The 25,228-nt window shown below is 38.6% G+C and overlaps 1 protein-coding gene across 1 annotated transcript in view; it reads right to left on the bottom strand.

Annotated features, from left to right (window-relative positions):
* Positions 1-15,161: 15,161 nt before the first annotated feature.
* The window catches only part of NECTIN3 (nectin cell adhesion molecule 3), a 70,883-nt gene continuing 60,816 nt past the window's right edge, over positions 15,162-25,228 (bottom strand). Inside the window, exons 8-9 of the mRNA XM_087758125.1 lie at positions 18,660-18,722; positions 15,162-18,109 (exon numbers count right to left, since the gene is read on the bottom strand). Coding sequence (XP_087614251.1) covers positions 17,933-18,109; positions 18,660-18,722 — 240 coding nt within the window. The 3' untranslated portion in view covers positions 15,162-17,932. The remainder of the gene's footprint in view (positions 18,110-18,659; positions 18,723-25,228) is intronic.

The following is a 25,228-nucleotide window of genomic DNA, read 5'->3' as shown; positions in this document are numbered from 1 at the left end:
AAAATCCTTTTCAAATTGCACACAACTTGATCTTTTACCACTTTCTCCAGCCTTTTGAGATTTTTGCTGTGCCCTTGATATGAGATTGATCAGTGTCTTCATGCCAACATGATTTAAAATCCTTAGAATTCACACTTTATATGCAGTTCCCCAAACTAATTTAACTTGTTTATGCATTTTGTGTACTACCAATTTTTCAGCACTTCTAGTGCAGTAAACACTTCTATTTAAACATGTTACATGCTGCTCCTTAATAGTGCACTTCAGCAAGCAGCTTAGGACAGGAACACAGGACTAAGGATTTTCCTAGCCAAAACCAAATAGGGTAAACAAGAAAAAAAAAAAAAAAGAGGGAGAACAGTTATGTAGAAATCCCATGGCAATCAGCAAGCCCCTTTCATTAGAGTATCATGTTTAGACCAGTAATAAAATGGCAAACAACAGAAAAAAAAAAAAGTTTTTACATATCTTCAGTTGACCAGTCTGTGACCCAAGCACATACGTGTTTCTGGGCATAAAAGGACCTTTTCTCCACTTTCCTATGCCCACATCTGTACAAAAGAAGGCAGAAATCAGGTGTCTGTTCACTCATAACTAGCTGAGCATCCACATCCCTGATTATGCATTCATTGCTGCCTAAACTTCCATTTGTCGTAGTTGATCAGCCAGCGCTACATTATACTGAAAGAAATACTGGTTGCCTGAAAATGGCTATTTGAATGTAATGGTAACTGTTCTGTATCCCAGCGGTATTATCACTAGTGTGGTCAGATTTCTACAATTAATTAGTTCATTGTCTGCCCTTGATGATTACGTGGCACTTCTCCATGGCAACATTGATTTGTGGAGTTTAGTTTCATAAAGAGAAGAAACCCACAAACCCTCAGATTTCAACATAGCTGGCAACACCAGCAGCGAGAGCGCTCAGGCTGCAAATCCTACAAGACAGTAGCTGCTTGTGTAACTCCTGCTGTGCTTCAGCGATTGGCAGGTTTAGCACTGACCAGTGCTTCGCTGGCCCTCTGCTATGGGACTTGCTGCTGATTAGTCTTGTGTTGACTCCTTATTTCAGGCATGCTAGAAAACCAGCCAAAAGTAATGGCACGGGCTTTACAACTTCTCAGGTTCCATCCTCATCTAAACAGATCTGAGCTACTGGGGAGGTGCCATTTATTTCTCATCCTGTTATAGCAGGATTTGTTTTAAATTTTCCACGTTGCCTGGCTCTGTCGTGCCTCTAACACCTACTACTTAGTAGTAACAGTAAGAAATAGCACCGGGGCTTTAGACTGTTTTCCATGTTGGAAGATCCTAAAATACTCTGTACATTTGGTGAAGCGCATTCAAGACAGCTAATAACTTGCCCAGCAGTGAAATACTGACACCGCTGAGTTGCAGAGCAATACCTGCTTAGCAGCAGGCACCAAAGCTGCCACAAAGCATTAAATTGACATAGCAAAATCAGACAGAATTACCATGACTATACCTGGGCTGGAAAGAGTTATCGACATTGAAAAAAGCTGGAAGGTGCCAGTATTTTCTCATTCTTCAATGAGTCAGGGACCTATTGCTATTTCGTAAGAAGACACAAAACCCCAGAAGAGCTAACCGGCAACATGAGAACACTTACTGGGGAGTCAAAAAAGCCAGCCTCAAATCCTCATCTTCAAGCAAATTTTGCCTCTGTTGTACAGGGGTGCTTCAACATGGGGATTAGAAATGCCTACTCAGTCTGTTCTACTCTGGCTCTCAATATCCCCCACTGGAGTTTTTCTCTTTTGAAAAATTAACTGAGGCAGGGACAGAAACCTTGCTTTCTTTCCACCAGATAGCTTAACGAGGGTGGTCGATTCTCTCTCTTGTCTAGCAAACACCTCATTATTCGCTTGGCCTCGTGGCTCCTCTGGCCCCCGGCAGGGGAAGCCACAGAAACCCTACAGACCCTTGCAGCACAGGTTAACCCTGGCTCTTCACTGGCTGTACCTCTACTGTGCAAAATGCCGGTGAGGGGGGGCGGGGAAGCTCATTTGCCCCCCCCGTGCACTAACAGTGGAGCTGTCTAAATGAGTTGCAGTAAAGCAATAGGGTTTCAGTTTCTGCTGCATGCTGTTGCAGTAAATTCTCACCCAAAGACATCGTTGCTGTTACAACTACCATCTTCCCATCCCTGTTGTTGGGGAACACGAAGTATCTATTTCGGATGCAAAAATCATCAGACTTTAAAAGCAGCACAAATCATTAACTACCCCCCAGACAGCAGGTCCCTCGCACAGGCCACAGAAGAATGTCGGGTGGCAGCAAACCGGCAGTTACATTTTTGGCAACGCCAGACTTATTTAAGATGCTCTGCTCAATAGCAGCTTACCAGCCAGCAACACTAGCAATGCCCAAAGAGTTCACCATACTAATCGGTAGGACTTCAAGTGCACTAGAAGTCAGCTCTCCAGGACCTCCTGGACATTCTGATGGTATTCATTTCATCCTAATGCCTCATATTATGTATCCTCCTCCGACAAAAATAGCTTTTCAAATAATTAAAGCCAGGTTAATTACTCTGCCAGCCACTGGGAACATTACAATGCCACCACATGTGGCAAAGGAACCCCATGCTGTTTCCCTTGTGTCTGGATGGAAAAAGAAAAACCCTCTTCTACATTTTAGTAAATACTACTACTGACTAAAACATGGATGTTGTGTGTGAGATTTGACAGCGTGTTTGGTATGAGATTTGAAAGCCTAAGTACCAAGTGTTCACAACAAAGCAGGACAGAGGAAGGCTCAGGGACTGTCTCTCTCGGGCGGTTCCATCCAATAGCCTGGCACTGCCGACAGAAAGCTCAACTTCTTTAACCCAGCCCAGTGAAGGGCAGGGGCAGAAATATAGCTGCTGTGTACAGATGCACTAAGAGGAGATAACAGTGACACCAGAAAGGAAGAATTCAAACTGAGGACAATTCATCTTAAGAGTAAATAGTATGGATTTACCAAATATACCTGTAAGCTGGAAACCAGGAGGTCCCCAGCCAACAGAGCTTTCAGGTGTTTAAATAGTCTTTCACAGAACAACAGCTTTCCAGATGAAGCAATGCAAATCTGTGAAAGTGAGTGTAAGAGCAACTAGATGTGACAGCGAAGCTTACTTTCACAGCCTCAGATATCCTTCTAGTATTGCATTTAAGTTCTGAAGTGCTCCATATGTCCCAGCAGATTTCACTGGGACATTTTTCACATACCCACCTCCCCCAGTCACAAACGTCTCAGAGTTCAAGCGTTGGTCAAGACAGGGCAATGGTTCGCCTTCTAGGCTTTTGATCTACCCATTGTCTAAACCAGGAATATGAAAGCATTTCAGCTCTCTGGGAAGCGTGATCACTATTTACATACATTTTCTGCAGATAAAATATCTAGGAGTACACAACAAATTCAAAGTTGCAGTAAGCACCTTGTAAGACCTGAGAGGTACCTAGTGTAAGATCTGTTAAACCTGAAGCAACAGGTAGCCTGTGTTCTCTCCAGTTTCATTTATAGCTTGGGTAGTTCAGAAGCCATGCTTTAATTTGCTGCTGACAATTCCGACAGCATTTTTCCCCAGCCTCATAAATGTTACCTAAGTGAGTTTTCAACAGAAGTCTGCTTGGACATTAGGATGTTTAACTAGCAATATAAAGCTAATCCTTGTCCCTCTTTCACTGTTCATCACATCATTTACAAGCTTGTTCACACTGTCAGTTTCGGGCAGCCTTAGTAAAGTCTGGGAACAGCCATCTTCCATTGCTAGCATTACAAATGTGATCGAAGTGTCTACTTTAGACTGAGCCACTAATGCGAAGTAGCAAACAGCACTTTTGAAACTTTCCTTGCTGGTCAAGACAGCAGAAGATCAAATCTTGTCTTTTCAGAAACTGCAGAGTGGATCAACAGCTAAGAAAAGAATGAAAAGCACAGTTAAAATCATACAGTTCTGAAGTAGACCATGCCCCCCCCCCCGTAACGTAATTATTTCTGAAGCCAAATAATTCACTATTTGTTACCAAACCCCACCATGCTCCTTTCTGGGGTTGTTTTCAGGGAGTGGGGTATGGGGGTGTATATATAGGACATGGCTTTTTTTTTTTTTTTTTTTTAACTAGACTTGGCACACACACACAGATTCATCAGTCTTTATCCTGACAAATAGCAAGCTATGTCCTTTTTCACTCATAACCCTTGACCCTCAACATGACTTCCTTCTCCTTAAACCCTGAATCTGGGTGCTCCAGTGACTCAGAGCAAAATCCACCTGTGTCTTAACCTAAACCTGATTACATTCAAGTTCTGCCAATAGAGAAGGACGCTTGCAGGACAGCAGACAAAGTTCACTCTTCCTTGCCTTTCAAATACCTCCCCCTTCCAGAATGGAACACGACAATAATCAAGCAGATTCCAGTATAGCAGTGTGAAAGATCATTTTATTGTACAAAGAGTTTTATATGCCTACCAAGCTAGGGACAGCTTCCTGAAAACTGGGAAAAGTTGCATAAAAAGTCTTAGTTACAAATTAATTACCCAATAAAAACCTGTGATAAAGGCAAAAGACCAGTTAGATTAGTAAATCAATTATCTTCACTAGACATTACCTGTTATGAAGCTACAAGTTACAATAAGCCATGCTTTGTGATGACTCACTAAAGAGATTCTGTCCTTACAACAGAATTTATGAAGAAACTGGAGCAATAAAGTGACTGCATCATTGCTCCTTTTTTCTACCCACAAATAGTTAGGTTTTCTTTGTGGTTTTTTGTTGTTTTTTTTTTTTTTTAAATAAAATGTTTGAGATGGAGCAGGTCTCTGGAGATGATTGAGCAATATTAAAAGGCACTATTAAGAGACTGAGCTCATCTTAAGCTGCACGTACCACAACTGTCTGCTTTGCAGATAACCTCTGAGTCATTACCACGGCAGCGAAGAGTGAACCATGCCCCCGCAAGCGTGACAACGAGTAAACCACGAACCCAGAGTGTGAACACACACACAAAGCTAATTTTCACCTTATAAGAGTCAACATTTTTATCAAGGTCAAAGTTTGATGACCACTACCCATTCTAACTATACACACAGTACACGTGTATTCAACCAGGTATATAGTGGGATTCAATCCTTCAGTTACAGCAGCTTAACTTGATCCATATGTCAAAAACCACAGGAACTGAGAAAGCAGAGAGCAAGTGTTGGCCTCTGCAGAAAAGTACCTGGGGGCCGTGGTGAATAACAACTTGGACATGAGTCAGCAGTGTGCCCCTGCTGCAACGAAGGCCAACGGCCTACTGGGCCCTGTTAGTAAGAGTGTATCAGCAGGTAAAAGGAAACGATTACTTCCCCTCCTCTGCACTTGTGAAGCCCCATGGGGAGTGCTCTGTCTAGCCTTCACCCTCCCAATACTAGACAGCAGTTGCCAACTCTCTTGCAGTGACTAAGAGTGACAAAAAATTCCAGACTTCCAAAATGAAGCAAGCATACAGCTGAAGCAGGACACTTTTTTCAGAAAACCTTCTCCCCATCTGTAAATTCAGTCCATCAGTTCAGTCTCCAGAGGCTGTTCTGGCACCACATGTAATTCTACCTAATAAGAGCACCCTATCAGTTTTTCCTGTGTTCACCAAGATGATCTTCATTCTTTTTTAAGCAATTCCTTAAGTATTCAGGGCATTTTTAGCCACTTGGGACAGCAGGCAACTGCAAAAGAAGTAGTCCTTTAATTACATTTGCACCCCATATGGGTAGCTCTAAAGGCAGAGGAGCAGAGTCAGGACTGATAGCCCATCTTAGTGTTAAGCAGGGACTTGCGGGACGAACAATGTGTTCAGTACAGCAAACACTGGTGACATACTAACCAAAACCACCTGCTATCCTATCAGCTTCATACAGAGACATACTACCTGTGACATACTACACCACACGGATGACCATGTTTCAATGCACAAAAAGTCTGTTGCAATACCATTTTCAGCTGCTGAAGGCGTCCCATCCTGATGCAAAAGGCTTGTTTTCTTTCCTCGGTTCGCCCTTGGATCTTAAGATGCACTCACACAAAGAAATGGAAAGAAGTGGCATCATCAACAAATGTATAACTGAAGAGAGATCTATTCTCTGGCTAGACTATTACTTTCCTTTATCAGCAAAAAATCCACTGAAACAAATCCAGAAAAATTTCTGACCTATTAGGAAATACCACAGCTGAATACATTTCTGAGACACAGCTACTAAAGGCAAAAACGTGACTGAGGGAAGATACTGACAAACACAAACTTGAAGCAGCACAGAAATAAAAGTGAACCTTATTTCCCTTCCAGGACATTTTTTTCCTTGTAATCTGATACACAGAATTTGCGCAAGACCCTGAGATACAACTAGGCTTCACTTCACAATAAAACCGTGCACCTTCAGATTTCACAAAGGCTAAAAGGAAGCCTAAGTTCTCTTGAAAAAGTTTAACATCAGCTCAAATTAGAATTTCATCTGTGGTTTTTCAAAGGTCTGCAATTTGGGAAACAATAGGGTGTTTCAGTCTGTTCTGAGCAACTTCACAGTACATACAGTGTTCCGTCAAATAGGAAAAAATAGGGAAAAACTGCTCAAAGAGACAAAATTCACTTGACAGGGTTCAGCAGCATTGCACCGTGATGGTCATATTTTATATTCCTCTATATCTTATAACTGACCACACAAATGGAAAACTATTCAATAGTTATGCCAGGCAATCACAGACCTAATAAGAGCAGCAGTATTGACTACATACCTGGCAATAACTGTCGGCTTTCTTTTGTAACTACCTGTACAGGCCTACAGGGAGAGATACCATAACTTTGTCCTGATACATGTTGTTTCCATTGAAGATAAATAAAACATACTATAGGTAGTATGTATATAGTAGCAATTAGCTCCATGTGTTCACTTAACATATTTTGTGAATAAAAAACATTTCAATAACAGCAAAGCAATTAACAGAAGGAAACACACAAAAAGCTACCTTTGATACTTTTTGTCTAAATAAAAGACTTAAGTTTGGGGACTAGGTAGGGGAAATCCAAACAGCAGAGCAAACAGCTCACCTGTATTAGTGTACCAACTACTCAGAGTTAAATACATTTTACACTTCGGTTGAATTCCATCTTTTATCCCTTCACCAGCTGACTTCAAATGGTGACTTTCTGGAATTCCTGCCTTACAGAGGAGCTGGTCTTGCTGGCCTGTGAGTCTATATAAATATCCACAACTTTTCATTCATCTGCATTTACATAACAAGTGTGTGCTTATGCTGGTATTAAGAGTCCAACATGCATGAAAAAAAATATCTGAGAGGCCATATTATCCCTTTACTTTATTTATGGAAGCATTCAGTATTAAAGACAGTTATTTGACAGCTTTCAAAGGATTCAGTAACATTTCTAATGAAGAGAGCCAGATTATATTTTAATTATTTCCTGACACTAATCAGGGTGAGCTACAAGCTCTTTAATAGAACTGACGCTATGCTGAGATAGAGGGAGTGCTATCCAGATGCACAGGAGTCCTCAACAACCACTGTTCTCTTTAGCCTCACTTGTTTAGTGCTCCAGTAAAGCACAGTGGGACTTCAGTGACAGCCTTTAAAATGGGCTTTTGACACTTGTGTGGAAGCACATACCAGCTTCCTACTTGGTCAGTTTTGGCTTTTTTTTCTTCCGTTCAGTTTGCACCAAATATTGCAGTATCTTCAGAAAATATCAGGTATGCTAGTAAGTCTAAATCAACCATCATTACAAACAAATACACTTGTTAAATGCACAGACATATGGAAAATACAAAGCTCAGTAAAAAGACCTCAGACTCAAAGCCACAAAGGGAAGGGGAAGGGTTATCAAAAAGCCCTAAATAGAGGGCTCTTGTTTAGGACTTGTTAATTATGTCAGTCAAGCATGGACAACAATGTCTGATCTTTCAAAATGAAATTTCCATCTCCAAGGAAAGAAAACAATGCTTAGTTAAATTCAGAGGAGCAGCAAGACTATCTCTGTAAGAGGAATTAGTAAATAAGTTTCAGGGAAAATCTTAAAAATATTTAGATTTCCTAGAGGATTCCAAAATCCCAGTTATAAAAGCTAGCAAATACTTTGTGTTGAAGTGTGCTATTATTGATACAATCAGACTTGCAAGAAATGCAAAGATGGAGTTTATGACAGGGAACGGATGGTTTCCTGACCCACGTCAACCAACATGCACAAGAGAGCAGAGAATCTTGTCATTTGCAAGTTGTGTGTAGGAAGCTTAAAAGAATTTTCTTTCACTTATTTCCCTACATCTTTTAGAAAAGATTTGTTGTTGTGTGGTATAAATGGATGCTACAAAATATTTTTATTTAGATTAGCAGCAACTTGGCCAACTGGAGTTAGGGCGACTTCATGGCATGTAATTTTAAAAAGTGTCCTCCCACTTTTTGCAAAGTTTGGCATATCTATACCTGGGCACATAATGGTAAGTGCCCAGCTTCCCAGACTCTTGTCTAAAATATCCAGAGAGTAACACAGTGAGCTCCCATATAAACTGCATTAACTAAGTATAGCACTTAGTGTGGTCATTTCAGATTCGAGTTTACTTGCATATGACCTAGGTGGTTTTTTTTCCTCTTTACTGAAAGTCTTCTCAGGAATGGGAAGACATGAATTGTATGTATTCAAATTAAGATGCTATCTGACTATTAACATTATGCTGTGAACTGCAATAAAACATCACCAGCAGAAAAACCCCACTAATACCTTTATGACTCTGTGTGGTTTCATAAGGAAGCTCTTCCTTCTAATGCAAGTCAGGACTATTTCAGATGGTAATTGTCTAATGGTGCTGGAGTAGGTCCAAGGCAGCTCCAAAACACTTTCAGGGCATCCATTAGCCTGCTAGTACATCATCATACTCTGGTCTACCATGGTTTATTTAAAATGACATCGCAGAATTGCACCAACACCAGTTCCTTTAACTCTAGAACATTAGCATTTTAAAAAAAAAAACCTCCCCAAAATACTGCTAAAAGTGTCAGCAGGGGGGATGGTGGGAGGGAAGGGGCAAGGGGACAGGCAGAGAAAAGTCCTGAATCAAATTTGGTACCAACCACAATTGCTGATGTCCAGAGAACCTGAATTGCAGCAGAAGCCCTTCTGCTGAAGTTACGAGGCAGCCTAGCACAAGAGGAACAGACAGTCCAGTAAGAGAGCTGAAAGTCAAAGGTGCAGTGAGCGTCTACAGCATCCATTCATCTCCATCTGCGTGTCTCCACTCCCATCGCTTCATCTTTAGACACAAAAGGCTGATGACTTTTTCAAACAAAGGCTTGCAAAGTTCTGATTCTTGCAAGAGAAAGACTTATCTGAAACCTGAAGCTTCCATCACAAGAGGAGCCAGTGTTGCTACTTGCTATGGTTATTCAGTTGCAGTTAAAGTTGTTTTCTACTTTAAGCTGCCACTTCGCATTCTGGGATCTTGACTGCAGTTCCACCCTCACCCCCCCCCCCCCCCCCCCCAGTCTCTTTAAAGAGAACTGATTTCCTTGATTCATTAAAAATTACTGAGTTATTTCCTCATACAGTAACCCAACTACTTACTGTATAATCAATGCTTTTACATACAAGTATCCACGAGGCATTTTATTTCACATGGATATCCATGGGGTCAATTACACCTGCTGTGCAAATCATGCACTCCAGCCTGATCAGTGACACTAGAAATTCAATTATCTTCATCTTTCTAGATTAAGCTTTTAATGGACTAGGGGACAGCTATGCAGCTATTTAATCTGTATACAGATCCAATGTTAAACAGATGGTGAAACTTGGATGTGATTTCGTAGTAACACATTTGAAAGTGACAATTCTCAATCTCTCACTTTGTCTCAAAACTGTGGCTTTTGGATACCCTACTATACCCTGCAACACTCAGCTAAGTAGCATCATCATCCAAACTAACCAGATTCCTCCTGCTATTAGGACACATCAGAAACTGAGGAGCTTTCTAGAGAATTGTCACCTTCGGTTTGTTTAAAATAGTTTCAGAAAACTGAAAAGTCAGTCACTGCTTTGGCAGAGAATACTATTTTTTTGTTGATTGGTAACACAACACTATTATGCTAGAGGCATAGAGCTCTTTTCTACCGTCAGGAGGTCAAGGTATTTTGTCATGAAATCCCACTACTGAACATGCTAACTCACCAGCTATCCTGCCTCAAGAAAGCAATAGGCAAGTAGTCTAAATGATACCACCTTCTTGTATAAGCAGAGGACTCTTTCCTCCAAGCTATTACGGTCCATTCCATGTTTGCCTTTTTTCTTGCTTACTATGTGTCATCTATAGCGTGAAAGTAAGGTGATTTAACCATTTGCAAGGCTGTATCTTCTTCATTTTTCCAGCTGTAAAGAGGATAGCTGATGTTGAAGTTTCCCATTTTCCACTTTGAAAATTTCTCAGTTTAAACATATACATACACACATACATATATATACACCACATCCCTCATGCCGTTACAGAACATGAAGGAGGAGAAAAAAAATTATGCAACATTGAATCTCAACCATTTCCATATAGAGTTGAAAATTAGTTAACACTGTCCCGAGAAGCCAGAGCAGAAGGATAAGAGACAAATATGGTACAACATAGAAACTATTCTTAATCTTAGAAATGCATTAGATATTTTCTCCTTAATAAAGCCCTAGCTAGGTATATTAGTGGGAAATATTTAGCCAAGAATATAAAGAGAAAGGAAATCCTAGGGGAGAAACTATTGCCTCTCCCTGCTGCAAAGAATGAGATATGAGATGACTGGGGAATGAAGAACGCTACAGATGTAGGAGCCAAGCCGTAGGGAAGGGATCGGAGATAGACAAGCTGCAGAACTGCCAGAAACAAAGTAGGGTTTTTTTAAGGTGTCTGAGACCTTTTCAATCTGAATTACTTTAGTTAATAACCCTGAATGGAACCAAATGAAACACACTGTGAATCTGTAAAGCTCCCTTTTAAAGAACAGAAATGAGGCAGATCCACGTTACAGAGGGCAGGCAGGAGAATTTGAAGGCCAGTCCATCCAGTGTATAGTCAGAGAACACCAGGGGCTTTGCTGGCTGCTCAAATGAACAATCCCATGGTGACAGATTCTGGAAAGTCATCTTTCTGCCCAGACACAAGCCTCGATAATGGCCATGCCAACTGGAAAATTAGAGACCGCTCAACTTTATTGTACGTAGATACATCTGCGCCATATGGCATATGCCAGTCCAGCCAGGAACAATTCCTGATCTCCATGGCAGCGGGAAGCGTAAATCAGATAGCTTGACTTTTTAGTTAAAGGTAGTGGGACTTCTAGGACCCAATTTTTTAGTAGTCCATTTTAGAAGTGCTTGAAGAGCCAACACAAAACACATACAAACACCTGAGACTTTTTGCCTTACCCAATATTTGTTATTTGTTACTAATCCAGGGCTTCAAGCAACATTCCTGGTGACAGAAAACGGATCCAGCTGACAGCAAGTCACACATTAAGTCAAGTAACAAGCATTAGTAGCAAAGCACTGTACCCAGAAATGGTGCAAGTCTTCCTCAGGCAACCTTAAGTCTTTTGTCCGTTTGCTTAGCCTACCTGGAAAAACCAATCTACAAATGATGCTATCCAGTCAATCTGGATTTTAAAGCTACCTGGATCATACAAAGGCATTTTATTTGCCCATAGCAATTTCCCTTTTTCCTCTCAATTCACATCAAAGAAGGAAAGAACTTTTTTAGTTGTGGGATTCAACTCAGGCAGCTTCAGTTTTTATGCTTAATAGGAGCAGTCACATCAGTAGCTGAAGTATGGTCTTGCAAGAGCCAATTTAGTCAAACAGAAGACAGAAATCCAACTGCTTTATGTTTTCATCTACCATACTTGACAAGGAATTCAGCTTTTGTCACAAATAGTACCTAAAAGTAATTATTCCAAAATTACTACAGCAGTTCAGAAAAGTTATGTCAATCTGCAGACTCTTTTTTTCTTATGAGTACAATATACTATGGTGACAGGAGAGAGCACACTTAATCTTGTAATAGGCATCTGTCTCTCCCCTGACCAGCCAGCAGGCAACAAGGACTGAAGCACCTTTTGTTGGTACACTGCTGCACTGCACATGATCTAATACTGCACATAACCATAAATCAGCAAGAAAAACTTCACTTTCACAATAAACAAACAAATACTGGCCCCAAATGTTTTGCTGTCAACTAAGGAGCTGTTCAAGCACAGATTATCTCAAGTCATACAGAGAACTGTAAGAAACTTCTTAATAGGACAGACAAGATGAAGTGTCAGGAAGATTGAAACTGCAGACACACCATCACTAGAGACAGGATCTAATGCAGCAAGACCATTAGGAGTAATATTTCAGACATCCAAGACAGTAATAAACAAATAAAATTGAACATCGGGAAAAAGGACAAGTGGAAAAAAAAAAAAAAAAAAAAGACAGCTGAATCCTTCATAGCATCTCTTAACACTTTGCTTACAATCCTTAAGTGATAACAGCCAGATTATTATTTCCACATAGATGCAAAAATGAAGTTACTTTCCAGCATTTAGCCCGAAGTCACATGGCACTGGCTTCGCACCAGAGGCAAAAGTGGCAGACAAGGATTTAGCCAAAGACATCTAAATTACCAAGTTACATTAAGAGCAGTAAGAGTATCTGATATAGTGTCACAGGCATCATAAAAACTCAGAACCCACTAAAGTAAGGTTTTACTAGAACAGGAACAAATTCAGGTGCGGTGCAACAGCAAATATTTAAACTTCTTCCTCTGGCAATAAGCATTAAAAAAGTTATTTCCTGTAAGTCTGTGTTAGATCATAATTCTAATTTATCCCAATGTAAGAGTACATTTCAAGTTGGAATATAATAAATCTGTGGCTTAACTCAGTCAAATTAAAATGACTTTTTAATATATTTAGCATACTCTACGCATTCTGTGTGTAGCCCTGCACAGTAAACTCAAATTCATCTCAGCTGGTGAGCAAGCTGGACTCTACTTTGTCTCCAAGTTGGTCTCGAAATAGTGAGCTAAATTTCAATTGTACAGTCTTGATTACTAGTCACACAAAGGGTAGAAGAATCACAGTTTGACTTGTAGGCTCCTAAGCAGAGTTTATTTTTGACTGGCAATTGAAGGATCTAGATTTAGATACGGCATAAAATCAACTCAAGTAAGATGACAAAACAAGACTAGGAAAAGCTGCACGGAGGGGTTGTCAGTGCAGATTAAAATGCTGAATGCATCTTGGGTTTCACATTGTTTGAATAATTATTACTAAAGATACTCAATCTATTTTTTGTGCATTTTCATTCAGTATCATTCAGCTAAAGGTATTAAGCTATTACCAAGAAGAATGCCATACTTTTCAATAAATACAGAAATGTCAAATCTTTACTTTCTGTCAGAAAGGAACTCTAAGGTTTATTAGAACTTTGAACCAGTACTTCGACAGGTAGGCTCCTTTACAAGTCCAGTTTTTGGCTAAGGATCAAATCATAGGCCTCTACTTTTCAAAGCAGCTGGTAATACTAGAAGCAGAATGCTGAACAGCATAACCTAAAAGTTGCCTAAACTTCAAAAGCCGAAGTTCTTATGGAAAGCACTCTCCACAATTAGGTCCCTTCACGGACTAGTTTCTTAGTGAACTCACTCCTGCCTAGCACTTTTTCACTGCTTACAGTTAAAAAACCAAAACCCAAAAACCCAAGGTTGGTAGGTTTTAATGCCACCGAATTTTCTAAGCCATCTACCTCCACAGGGGAATAAACTAAAAATTTTATTATGTGTTATCCTGCTGAGATTCAACCACTCTTTGGCTTTTGATTTTTACTAGTTGTCACCACCCTAACAGTTTACCATCACTTTTACATATCTTTTTAGCCCTTCATTAGAATATAACTATTGTTAACCACCTTCACAACAACTGGCCTGGTCATTTGTGTCTTTCCACACCAAGCAGGTTCTTCTCAGTTTTCCCAGTATTTATTCCAGAGATCTACACCACCAGTTGTATAAAACCAGGTAACACCACTAAAAATGCTGGCTAGCTCAATTCATCTCAGACTTAATGTTTTGAGGACATTGGTAAGATGTGTTACATGTGTAAGCAGCAATGAGGCATTAGCTTTGCTTTTGGAAAGAAACATGTTTCCAAAAGCCAAACCCAGTCTTCCAATACTCTGGACATGTACCACAAGTGGACAAAAAAACCCAGGTCACCTCCCACTAGGCAACTAAGCAGTTAAGAACTACCAAGGCCATTTTGGTTTTCTTGCCTGGAGCTTTAGCTCTCCCAGTCAGTAATCTCTGAAGTGACCTAAGTTGTCAAAACAATTTCATCTGCTCTGTTACTACAGCACTCACATGCAGAGCCTTCAAACACCACAGTGGTTCAGACAGAGTAACTTCAGGTCTGTGGCATCAAAGAAGTTACTATACTATATTTTAAGCACTTATCTATACAACAATACAGCATTCTGCACCCGAATTCGTATCACTCGGAGAAGGAAATAGCAGTAACACTGCCAGAAAGCAGCTAAAATTAAGAACTCTGAAGGTGAAAACCTTCCCTCCACTCTTCATGAATTATCACACCTTGAGCTGGATACCCAATATATTACATCATTTTGTGACCTAACGGCAGTAGTCCTTTAATAATATCTTAAGCATTTCCCTTCTTTTAGTTAGTACATTTTCTTAGTTTTCCTTTGTATTACATCCACAAACATTTTAGACGTACACCAAACATTAAATCTTGTATTTTCTCATAATTAGACTAGCTTGTAGAATTTAAAGATACTTGAGCAGAGGACAACTTATATTTATCAAAGCTAGAGACATGAATTACTCCTCTTCCCCTCCATTCCTACCTCCCTCAACAGTGATTTTGGATGTTCAGTTTACCTAAGTGCTGCATTTTCACAAAGTACTATATGCCCCCTGTTAAATAAAACAAATGTTGAAAGGGTATCTCATTTCAGCATCCATACTTTAAGCAATCTTAAATCTAAACAACATATGAAGAGTTTGTTTTGAATGTTTTTATTCAAATCAAAATACAAACATTTGAAAATGTACAAAAATAAAAAAGGACATTTCCTACATCTTAAAAAAGCAGATCAAACTTACTTCTATATGTGCAGTCCTTTCTGTGGGAAATCCTAATCAGCAGACATTTTTCTGTTCTCTTCAGAGTATTCTATGCCAAATCCTCTCCTCCAAAATCCAGCCACACTTAAGACTACAAGCAACATTTCAGAAAACCTAACACACTAAATGTCCCTGAACAGATGACAAAGAAACCATTTCTCACAGGTGATAAACACGGTAATATTTCCCTAATGACTTTAGGGCAAACTACATGCTGATGGGTACTTTGCAATTCAAGCTTTCTGTAGTTTGTTGAAACATAACTTGGGCAAGACAGTTGGACTACATTTTTGTTTTTTAAGCTATTTTTACAAATTCAAAAAAGCAATTATAGCTTTGTTGATAGCATTCTTCCTTCCGCCCTCCTTCCCCCAAAGTTTCAACTCTTCAGACAAAAAAGTATCTGCAAATAAGAATAAAAAGCAGTAGAAGAGGTCTGAACCCAAAATAATTGTTTTTTACATCATCTGCAAACATAATAGAAATGAAAATGATCACCTGCTCAATATCACACTGTACTAATGAATGTAGTGGAAGCATTATCACAATAACACTGTTTTGAACCACCCTATAATGTATATCCAAATATTTTTTGTATGAAGTTTTGCTCAGTGATATTGATAAAATTATCTCAAGCAGTACAGTTCATCTCAATGTTCTGTCATTCTATTCTCTTTAACATTTGGTGAATACACTGCTTTCTTTTCATGTTCTGGCAGTAGATGTTTTTTGGAGCCGCAGTAATGTAAGGATAGGTGAGGCAATGCTTGTGGAAAGAGGTAGCTGCTTAAATTGACATTATTGGAAAATATATTTTTGGGGCACACAAGCCCTTCTTTAGGTCTCAAATACAGCAGAAGGCTTTAAAACTGAAAACAGTTGCTCAGTTTACAACAATGTGCTCAGTCCCTAAGAGAAAAGCAAGTTGACAGTGGTTCAAAGAAAGCTCCCAAGAAACAGGTTCTCTCCAGCCTTTTACTTTGCCATTCCTTCAGCTGTCAACTGCATCCACATCATATAACAGAAAGTTGCTTAGCAAGAGAACAGTTAATGTCTACTTGGACAGTATCCAGAACACAGGCACCTAAGCCATAATCTTCTAGCTGCTACCTGTAACAAACTAGAAATATTTACCTAGCGCTATTGTGGATAAGGATCTCATTAACTTTTACCATGATGGAGATGAATGCAGGTTGAATACAGGCTTTATAACGGCATCCTGCCTGCAGCACACTTAACTATACTAGCTTTCAATTCTATTGCTTCTCCAGCTATGACTCTTTCCTCAGAAAAATCCAATCATCTGCAGAGATGACACTAATATCACAGAAGTAGTGTTTAATTCTGTATCAATAGCTAGTTCAGTATGACATAGCCATTCTTCTCAACATTTTGTCTTAAGGTCATCTGACTGAAAATCATTATTCTGTACTTATGTGTACAGAATGCGCGTAAGTTGTGTAAGTTTCTCCAGCAAATTTTAGTCAGTTTTATTTCCTGCTGTCTGAAAATATTTTAAGATTGTCCTGTGAGCTCATTTCAGCACTAATACTTTATATACACTTTTTTTACTTGCTAAATATTTATTTTTCACTCCAAAGGAAAACTTATTTTTCTAAAAAGATCCTGAGCACATTTTTCAACCATTACCCCACAGTCTTGAAACTTCATGTGGAATACCGTTAGCACTGGTAACATCAGGACATGCTCCAGTTACTCACACTACTGGTTAAGATTAAAGAACAGTGCTGAAAACTACGTGAAGTCTACTGAAGCTTTCCTTTTCTTGCTAAGATGCAAGAACACATCATAAGCAGTTTTATTGCAAACTGAGAAGAAACCAAAAGAACATGAAATCTGTTTATTACCAAGCAAGACAAACTCTGCAACACTTGACATGGAAGTCATACTTGGAAAAATGGCTAAATAGCAATTTGTAGGTAAGATGTAGCTACATGTAAGACACTTTCAAGGAAGTTTTCTCTGTCTAGTCATCTACTTCCTGCAATTAAGTTTCATATAGACCTACTGTGAAACTACAACCAGCGAGTACATCAACTGACAGCCAGGATCAATATAAAACAAAACGTTTCTGATGTAAGGAAATAGCTTCACTTTTAACAAGACAGGAAGACACAAAACATACATTATGAAACAGCAAGTCAGTATTTGAGAGGTAGTCTAGTTGCTCATTTGACTGTGAGAGGTAGAGCTGGTTGAGAAATCAATAGCTAAGGCCATTCAAAATGATAATTATCCCAAGTTTTCCGAGTTGCAAAAAAAATTACTTTCAGCCTGAGACTGCTTATGTCACCAGCGATTCAGTTGTCTTGCTCATATTTACTCACTTTATTGTAAAATATCTATTTGGGGAGAGAATGCTCCCAGAAATAACCAGGGAAACAGCTTAACTACTTTTTGGCATGTGTCAAGCAATTAATCTAATTTATACGTCTTATGACTATGAAGGTTAATAAAGCTAAATGGCTCGTCTCTTTTGGCTGGTTGATATAACTACAAAAACAAATACATACCAAAAACTAGAAGCAAGTTAAGTCTCAAATTCCATAGGGTTTACCTATATAAAATTCTCCAGGCAATTTCTTCCCACAGGAAAAAAAAGACCGATTATTTTAGATATGAAAGCCAATGAGACATGTTGGTCATACAGTCAACAGGTATTAAAACCCTCGTATCTTAAAAGTTAAGACATCTGGGTACAGAATCATACATAATGCTCCCTTGGGTTGATGTAGACTCTTCCAGGTCCTGAGTTTTGCGGGTATCTGCTGCTCCAATTTTTATAGTATGTTTGCTGATAAACAGGATACATATGCTGAAGACATTCTTGTTCCTGTGGCTCTTCAGCCTCGCAAGTAAGTTGCCTTCCATTCACAGCTTTCTAAACGCACACAAGAAGTAATCAGTTTCATAGTTCATTTATAGAACCTGCAATTCCTATCCTTGTTAAAGCTTTAAGCAAAATAAAAGGTGCATGATCTCCAACACAGCCCTATGAATCAAGAAACATGAACTTAATTCTAATCACTGACAGACATATGACAGAAGTGTTTGTAACTACTCAGAGTTAACCTCAAACCTTTGTTTCAAAGGAAGTTAGATTTTAAGGCTGAATAAATCTAAAAAGCAAAACACAAACTATGAAGAAGTCTGTCAGCACTCCTGTGCTTTGTTATTTTATTCAACTAGAACTTCAAAAGCTCTAATGTTTATGTATTTAAATTAGTCAGCAAAACTACCTTGGAAATACAGGATATTAAAATGATATTGACTCTTTCCCCTTCATGGATAGCAAACCCACACATCCAACAGTTATTGACTAGGATGGACAAATACTTTGCTCTTCATGAAAAACATCCTTATAAACTTATTTCAAAGAACAAGATGAAATCGAAGCTTCAATCAGGAATTCGAGCCATCTTATTATTTACCGTGTGCTGCAAGTTTCCAGCATCTTTCTCTCTGCACTGGTTTTGCAAAGCAAAATGTTCTTTCTGAAAGAAGAAAAGTTACAGTGGAAACAAGTCAAAATTCAACACTGCAGAACAGGTTTGGTTTATACAAAAGTGCTAGTCATCACAAAATACACTCTGCCTTGTGAAGTGTCTTAACTGACTACCATTTAGAATACTTCTTGCAAGCTAATCTCTGCTGGAAAAGAGATGCTATTGTCAATTTAGGAAGTGTTATTTACACATATTTAATTTTGATTTTTTTATTTAAGCATAAGCATATTTGAGAAATATTTAAAGCTTTTTTATTTTAACATTACATTGATTTTAGATAAGCCAGAGGTTTAAAACAAAGTAAAATCCCAAATCAGTTATACAGTATAAAGTTTTCACAAGTATCATATGGATAAATAACGAGTCTGATATCGCCCAAGTGTTTAACTGAAAAGGAATTTAATTGTACGTTACTGAGAGTAGAAGGGAGTATATATTTCTGTTTCTTAAATTGATAAAATTAATCAAAGTACTTCCTACTGAAAAATTAAAAACTTAACGAGACTACCCAAAACAAAGAAAATGCTTTTCAGTAAAATTAAACTCATTATTTACAACTTGTCTACAAAAGTTTGTTTTGCTGACTCATTTTCCAACTAACAGTCCACACTGCCTAGACATTTTACTATCAACTTTTTTTGTGAGGCTTAAAACTTGTTTCTTCAAGTATCTCTCTCTGTATTATTTCAGAGGTCTAGCAAGGCCTGATAGCTAGATGTACATCTGGAACTAATAAGCATTCTATTCACAGGACAGGACAAGAGCTAACAGCAAGCAAAATCCCTCCAAACATGTATCACATGAAGACCCTAAAAATTTCAATGTCAGCTGTAGGTCTGCTCCTACTGTTCAGCATGGCTTGCTAATAAAAACATAGCCATATACAGGAGTAAGTTCTTCTGCAACTCAAATAGGAGTCCATTGCTTGATTCATTAAGCCCATCAGTCCTTTGGAACATTGGCTATGCTAGAATACGTCAAAAAAACACCCTACTTACCAGCCATCTGGGTCCTGCTACCTGATTCCCTCTCCCACTTACAAAAGTAGCCTTAGAAAGTCACTTTATTCTGCAGTTATTTGCCCTTTGTTGGTTCCCAAAGAACAGTCCCACCACCAAGATCAATATAGTTTTACAGACTGCTTAACTCTGAGTTTCAAAACTCATTAGTGCCACATAGCTATTACAGTAACAAAACAGTCTTAAAGCTGACAGTGATCTAGTGATCAAAGCGTTTGAGAGGTGTCTCTATCACTTAACTCTTCAGTTAGGTCTCACAGAAACTCCATAATAAAAACAGAGCTTCTCAGGTAGCAGATGGTCATTGCTCTCTGCCCTACCCATACCTCTTATATTTCCTAACAAAACCGTTCCCGTATGTACTGGGGCTCTGTGAAAGCTTTATGAGCTAATCATTGAGCCTGAACACACATAGCAAACACCAAGATTCCCAACAGTGTGGCTATGCTTTGGCCTGACAGAAGTGCTTGCATTAGCCCTCAATTTGAGAGAACAAATGCATATAAGTAAAATTACAAGTACATAAAAGATGTACATAATGCAGATGTTACTCCTGTCCATTAGAACATATATGGGTTAAAGACTGAAGACAACTTCTACGCAGAAAAGAATATCTTAGAAAGGTTTTCTAGCTTGTCAACTATATTACTTCTGGAACAGCTGGTCATTATTAGTACTCCTGATACTGTAAGAAGGACATAGTTGTGGCTCATTTAGTATACACTTTACATATTAATGGCAACCAAAACCATATTCAAGTACACAAATGCTTTATAACCAGCTAGGCTGAAATCATCTAACTTTAAGAAATAACAATGGATGGAAATCTTGTCCATTGTATACACCTGAAGAAAAATGAGCTACATGTAACTTATTTATACTCAACAATGTATGGTTAACATGCACGTATAGAGGAAGTAACATTTATTGGTAGATTCTGTTGTTAGAAAACCAGCTCTAGTGTCATAAATCAGCACACTTACTGTACTCTCGGAAGCAAGCTAGAAAAACATTGCAGAAAGGAATTTCTGCCAGAGTTCACCCAGACATTTGGTTGACGTAGAATCGCCCATACCTATGTCTTGCCTGAACAGCGTTTGGAGATACCATTCAAAAGCAGATTAGACCACAAATAATTTTCCCAGGCAACCTAATACCTTCTCTGTTCTTCTATTAGCAAGCTTTTCTAATACCCAACACAAACATCTCATTTCTGCAAATAATTTTTTTGTTTGGTTTTGTTTTGGGGCTTTGTTTGTTTGTTTGTTTGGGGGGGGGGGTTGGTTGGTTGGTTTTTTTTGTTGTTTTTTTTTTTTTTCCCCCCCTCTCTTTTCTGGTCTTAGCCAAAGGAGAGCAAGTAGATTGCTGTTCTTCAAAATAGTCCTTCATTTGGTAGGAAGAACACTGTGTCCTTCAATATTTCTTTCAGAATGGCCAATTGTTTCCCTCAGTCATTACTCATGTACCACATCATGATAAACATTGTTGAAGTGCCCTGCATACCTTCTGATATTCCCAGTGCCTAAAGTGGAAATTTGGTCCAATCTCAAAAGGCAGACTACTGCTAAATTCAGCAGCTACTGGATAATAAGAATAGAAGTTTACCTGATCAATTCACCACACTGATGCAACTGGAGACAAGAAACATCTAGATTTTGCTCAGGTCTCACCCTAGCAGGTTCTTGGGACTTTTACTGCTTGACTCATGACTCACTGCCAGCACTTCTCAACTAAGAAATTGTTCCCCTCCAACTTAAAAGCTTATTCTGTAAGGCTCAAGACCTCCAATCCATGCTCCTCCCTCAGTCATCGTCTTTCTAAACAAAGAATTAACCCTCTACCAACCTCTGGGATCATTTTGGAAAAGATAGCAAAACTCCTGGAAAACAAATAATTCCTGTTTATGCTGTGTAAAGGAGGTAAGTAAAAGACGTTTTCTTCATAGTAACACACAACCAAGTACATTTGGATCAAGTATAGGGAGCCTTCAATGATTAGTTATCAGATTTATTCAGAAAACAGACAACTCTGCAGCGTAATACTGTTTGTTTCAGCTCCAGTCTGTCCCTAGCCAATTTCACAGCTTTACCATTGCTTTGCCATCAGCAACCTCAAGGTGACCAAGTAGGTTAACAGCTGAAATAACATTACAGCAGCTGAAGACAGCACACTCAGGTACAGCCAAAGGGAACAAACCTGTACCTTGAGGTTATACAGTCACTGCTCTGAGATATCAGAGTGATGACTTGAAAGGTGAAGCTTTATGGAGAAGCAGAACATAGTAGTAAAAGTTATAAGATTATATGACAAAATGGAAGACAAAGAGCGGACAAACATATGGTGCCTGTAATTATCTCCAAAAAGAGAGGGCAATTGCATTGCATTAAGAGCAAGAGCATGAAGAAAAATCATCGATCAAGGCTAACCATCACATCAAGAAGAGTTCATTTCTGTAACAGGCTTCATGTCAGAACAAAATACAAACAGTGTACTGTTCATAATAAACCTACTCAGACTAAGAACAGTTGGATATAATTTTTTCTTCACTACTTAAATAGGTCATCATTTTCAACACCTGCCCGCATACATGAAGTTGCTGAATATTTCCATGCAATTAGTAGTTACAGCACTGATCAGCTTATATAAACATCCTGAATGTGCCACGTTAGTTAGAATTTGGACTAAGCAAAAGAGCCCAGGCCTGGAACTGCCTCACCGATTTTCCCCTAAACAATCAACCAAAGCACAAGACACAAGCAGAGCACTGTATCTTCAAGAGGACAGGCAATACAAGAACCTTCCAAACAGACCAAACAGCTAAACTAAAACTCAATTAACTTATTTATAAAACCATTAATTAAAACATAACTTGTCATTTTGTGTATGTTTATATATTTACCTCTCATTTGATTACATCTGGGAGACAAAGTTCTACCCATTTCAGGAAGAAAGGCTTCCTTGCCCTTTTTCTGGGCTCCATCTAATAAATACACTGCACACGTTACAGAGAGCACACTCGAACCCATATTTTCAAATCCCAAAGAACTCAGTTCTTTGTTAGGCATTTACAGTTTTAAACTCTATCAAAAGTGGTAGAGAGTATCTAAATGTTGCACCTTTTTTTTTCTTCCTAGTTTTAACCTTAGTTTTAAAAAAGAAACTGTACTGTAACTATACATTTGCACCTCTACAAATAAAAATATTTTCTCCAGGGAAGATTTAGCACAACTAAAACCACTTCCTCATGAGTAGAACACTGTCCTACAACTGAGCCAGCTCACTGTCAGAGGGGCCAGTTTTGATCCTAACCACTTTATCTGTTATTTAAGCCTTTTTGGGAAGTAACAGTTCACTAAAAATAGCATAAACTCAATATTTTTACAGTCACACTAATGCCTAATAGCACTATGGGGAGAAAACAGAAGAACAACTATAACTAGCTGTCCCACTCCAGACCTTCATACAATTGAGACATTACAGCCCAGGATTTTTTTCCCCTTCCTGTTCAGTAGCAAAAAAGGTTTGAATAAGTAAGAGTTTAAAGTCTCATTCAAGACAAACAAATAAATCTTTTCCTGAATATTAAATGCAATGTCTAAAAACAGCTACTGGCTAAATCTGCAACGTAAATAGAAGTCTACATGTATTGAACTAATATTGTAGTAGATTGGTACATTTATGAAATTATCAAGAGCCAATACAATTCTCACAAACGTTTCAGAAATAACACTTGGATTTGTTTGCTTCGAGTTTAATAAGGTGTTTCTTATCCATTTGCCCAGTTCCACCAGTCAGCTCACTTATCCCTTCACACCTCCAATGGCTTTCAGAACTACAGAACCATACCAGTGATATATCTATGTTCTATTTCATATAGGGGCATAAATTTTGGATAATAATTCTGTTTCTAAAAACCAGTTTAATTTTCATCAATAGTTCTACATGAGCACCAGCTTACTTTAAAAAAGTGAATATAACACCACAATTTTTAGATTAGACAGCTATACAATCGATTGATTATAATGTAAGTTACTTAACACAGAATATTCAAAACCTCCCTTCCTTTCAAAAATTTGTCACCATTATGATGGAGTAACTTTGTTACTGAAATGGGCTACTTCCAAACATGCAGTTAATCACCAGCTGCCTGAGTTAAAGGATAGCCAATTTTAATCATACCAAGCAATGCTATCTGAGAATTATGACTTAGGATACAGCTTACGCTATGGTATCATCACTCCTAATTAAGTTCTTCCCTCTATGCCACACTTAGCTCATAGTATAGGGGCACAATAGGCTACAGCAACAGCTTTTGCACAACTGCACACTTGTTTCCATTTTGTAATTCCTGCTTTCCCCAACAGCCTCACAGTGGTAGCAACAACACAAAGCAGCTAAGTTGCTGATCTTACAGCAGAAACCCCACCAATCTCAAGTAATGTTTCATTCTCTTCTCCTCCTTCCCCTTCACTTTTTCCTTTTCCACATTCGTGATTTAGTTCAAATTTTGAAGCAATTTTGGAGTTACTTAACTTTTAACATGATTTGCAAATTCATTGTGAAACAAGTTGAAAATTCATCTAATGTTTTGTACTTTCCCCACTCCTCCAACACTTCTTTTCTGCTGTCTTCACAGACCTATTTTTGAAGTTTTGTTTGTGATGTTTTCTGTCTTGTAATTCCATTAAAAGGGTTTTTTTTTAAAAAAGTTTTTTTGAAGTCATACTGCTTTTGCTGCTCAAGTCTTAGAATGCAATCTGTAGATCAATTCTGAGAATATGCGATTTACTGCTTACCAGGAGACATGAATTCACCACACAAGGAGGCGAAACATGTGGGGAACAAGAATCCTGACATCACCAAAGGCTAATGTTCTGTGAGCAAAAAAAATATCTGCCTGCTCTAGAATTCCTGTCAACAGTGGATGTAGACATGATTTAGACAAACACTGGAAACCAGAACAGGAAATTCCAGTGGGTACATTTATTAAATTAAAACTAGAGACAAAGGAAATCATCTTACATGGCATGAAAACACAACACCCTTGCTACAAAAGGGAGTTGCACCTTTTACTGCCAAGGAGCATGTAAATGATAGAAGCCAAATCACCAGGTTCTGTCAAAGAAAACTGGTGCTGAAAAAAAAAAACAAAACCCAAAAACAAACTGGTGTTTCTATGCAGTCTATCTGGGGTTTTGTGCTTTGATACTTAGAATAGTTTGCATTGTCTTACCTTTACATTTTATAGAATCACAGAATCATTTAGGTTGGAAAAGACCGTTAAGATCAAGTCCAACCGTTAACCTAGCACTGCCAAGTCCACCACTACACCATATCCCTAAGCGCCACATCTACACGTCTTTTAAATACCTCCAGGGACAGGGACTCCTCCACTTCCCTGGGCAGCCTGCTCCAATGTTTGGTTATTATAAACATTAATAATAAATAATTATTTAATAATTATAAATATTAATA

The sequence above is a fragment of the Nipponia nippon genome, unplaced genomic scaffold (assembly GCF_047370975.1).
Source record: "Nipponia nippon isolate SJK-2023a ecotype South Korea unplaced genomic scaffold, ASM4737097v1 scaffold_2, whole genome shotgun sequence".
Lineage (NCBI taxonomy): Eukaryota > Metazoa > Chordata > Aves > Pelecaniformes > Threskiornithidae > Nipponia > Nipponia nippon.
Note: the sequence above shows the minus strand (reverse complement) of the source record. Positions and strands in the feature narration are given on the sequence as shown.